The sequence below is a fragment of the Cystoisospora suis genome, assembly GCF_002600585.1.
Source record: "Cystoisospora suis strain Wien I chromosome Unknown contig_2743, whole genome shotgun sequence".
Taxonomy (NCBI): Eukaryota; Apicomplexa; class Conoidasida; order Eucoccidiorida; family Sarcocystidae; genus Cystoisospora; species Cystoisospora suis.
Window position 1 is genome coordinate 6,462 of NW_027155539.1, and position 2,764 is coordinate 9,225.

The 2,764-nt window shown below is 39.7% G+C and overlaps 1 protein-coding gene across 1 annotated transcript in view; it reads right to left on the reverse strand.

Moving 5' to 3' along the window:
• CSUI_005662 (cgmp-dependent protein kinase) overlaps window positions 1-2,764 on the reverse strand; it is a gene marked incomplete at its 3' end in the record, with an annotated part of 24,627 nt that overhangs the window by 5,904 nt on the left and 15,959 nt on the right. The window contains exons 8-10 of the mRNA XM_068065832.1: window positions 2,496-2,739; window positions 1,358-1,645; window positions 907-1,092 (exon numbers count right to left, since the gene is read on the reverse strand). Coding sequence (XP_067922183.1) covers window positions 907-1,092; window positions 1,358-1,645; window positions 2,496-2,739 — 718 coding nt within the window. The remainder of the gene's footprint in view (window positions 1-906; window positions 1,093-1,357; window positions 1,646-2,495; window positions 2,740-2,764) is intronic.

Sequence of the window (2,764 nt, forward strand, 5' to 3'; positions counted from 1 at the left end):
AGAAAGAAAGAAAGAGATGGAGGAATGAATGATAGAAGAGCAGAGGAAATACGATACAGAAAGATAGAGAGATCAACAGATGAAAGACTGATAGGTAGATAGATTGAACTTAGAAAATGAAAGGTAGACTGAAGATAGATAGGTAGAGATATTTTGAGGAAAGAGAAAGAAGGAGTAGAGGTTTGGTAGAACGATCGATTGATTCCATGGCGTAGAGACTTTCAAAACTCTGGTATGTCTGCCACCATCTCTATTCTGTCTGTTTGATCTGGAATGCTAGTCTTTCTCTTGTATTTAGATCATTCTCATCGTCATCCAAGATGAAGAGAATAAGGGACAGCGCCAAGGACGTCTACGTACTCTATATCGAAAACATATACATATCGCAGCCTAACTGACATCTATATACATACAAATGTATATACACCATACAGATACTGATCTACATACAGATCGAAATAGATATAGATAAAGGATAGATAGATAGATTAAAGATAGATAGATAGATAGACTAAAGATAGATAGATTAATATGTATGTGTTCTACTCTTTGCACCGTCAGCTGACGGGCACAGACGTAGCGAAATGCATGAACGAACGGACGAAGCCTTTCTGATCCACGAGAGTCCTACTGAGAAGAAGAGAAAGAAGAAGAAGAATAGATAAAGACACGCCAACTAGAAGCGATCCAGCATACCATTCCCATTTATACATAAGGAGAGATAGATCGAGTTAATACAGAGATACATCGACAGATAGATCATACAGAGACATATCTACATACATGTGCAGATAGATATATAGGTAGATATACACACGGGACAACAGAAGGCAGAGAGAGGAAATAAGCGTCCAGGACAAAAGAAAGAAAGAGCGAGAAAGAAAGAGTCTTGTGCAGAGGGCTTACCTTGCATGCACCGAGAGACTTGACAAGATGATTGAAGGGCTTGGTAGGATTAAGAACGTATTCCTCTCCAAATGCCTGCCCTCTCTTCAAGGTGGCAGTTAACACTTTTGTGTCTTCTTCTCCCTTCGCTTGGGAATAAGAGAAGACAGATAATTCTCCCTCTAGTACAAAGAAGAATCTCACGCCCTATCAAAAAGAGAAAGAAAAAAGACAAAACAAGAAACATGTATAGCCACATGTGGATATAACTCGGGTGGAGTGTACATACACCTGAAGAAAGCAGTGAAAGCAAACAACTCCAAAGATGAAGGAAATCAAACATAGATAGATAGAAAGATTAAAGATGGATTAAAGATAGATTAAATTTAGATAGATAGACTAGATGTCGAACGACTAAAGATAGAAGTATGTGTTAGGCTATGGTGTGGATGAAGATGAGAATTGATCATACCTTGGCCTTGTTTTCGCGGTCAAGAATGATGGTATCAGGCGGGTAGTCTTGTACGACTGCTGCTTCGATAAGTTTGCTTAATTGGTCTCCTTGAAACAGTTCATAGACTTTACTTTCTTGTAAAGCCTCCATCATGATATTCCGGAAGAGGACATGCTGAAGATTTCCTAAGACCCGATCTAAAAGCTCTCTGCCTATCGATACACAGACGGTGTGATCTTCTGCTGTAATTGTCGCACTACGAGGCTCCTTGTACAGCAATGCTCTCTCTCCGAAATAATCTCCTTTCTGAAGGAACGAAAGAAAAGAAAAGATAGAAGAGATAGGGGGGACTAGGCCACGCATGACTAAGACACACAAAGAGAGACAAAGAGAGAGAGAGAGAGGTGTGTGAAATCTTGATATTTCTTTGCATGTCTCATGTATGCTATGTAGCCCGTCCTCTGTCAATAAGAAGACTCCCCCGCCGGGAAGAAAGAAAGGAGCAGGAGAAGTCATCGAGAACAAGTGGTATCACACCTCCATACATATTTACTGATGGACATGGACATACTCATACAGAGATGCATGCACATAATATATATTCATCCCTACATGCATATACACAGGTATAGAATCCCCTTCATACAGAGCCAATCGATATCCATACATACCTCCATAATACACAATGATACGTACACATACACACCTATTCATACAGAGATACAGCTACATACATATTCATACATAGACATACATATTCATACATAGACATACATATTCATACATAGACATACATATTCATACATAGACATACATATTCATACACCTTCACACATAACCAGACATCTTCATACATAGATATCTACATACATATATATATATGGATGTCTATATATATATATATATAAAGAAGAAAGACGAGAGATCCATCCTCTGATGTGAGGAGAACAAGAAGAAAAAGGTCATGCAGATTTCTCTAAGCACCATTCATTCTTTCTTTTTCTTTCTTTCTTTCTTTTCATCCTTCTTCGGGTGTGACCTCCTTCCCCTTGCTCTACGAGTCTTCCTTCTTTCTTTCTTTCTTTTCATCCTTCTTCGGGTGTGACCTCCTTCACCGATGGATCCATCTTTGCTTTATTCATTGATACCTCCATACCTGTAGAATTCGTATTTCCTTGCCTTTGATGGTGACCTTGGCCTTGCCGCTTTTAAGAATATAGAGGACGTCTCCAGACTCTCCCTCCTTGACTATAGGCTGACCGGGCTGAAAGCTCTCCACCACCACGGCGTTGGTGATGACATTCTTCTGCGCCTCCGTCAACATTTCGAAGAATTTCACTGACGCGAGAAACTGACGATTCTCCGCGAAATTGCGACTACTCAATTGCTTCAAAGTCTCTCTGAGAAAAGAAGAAGAAGAAAGAA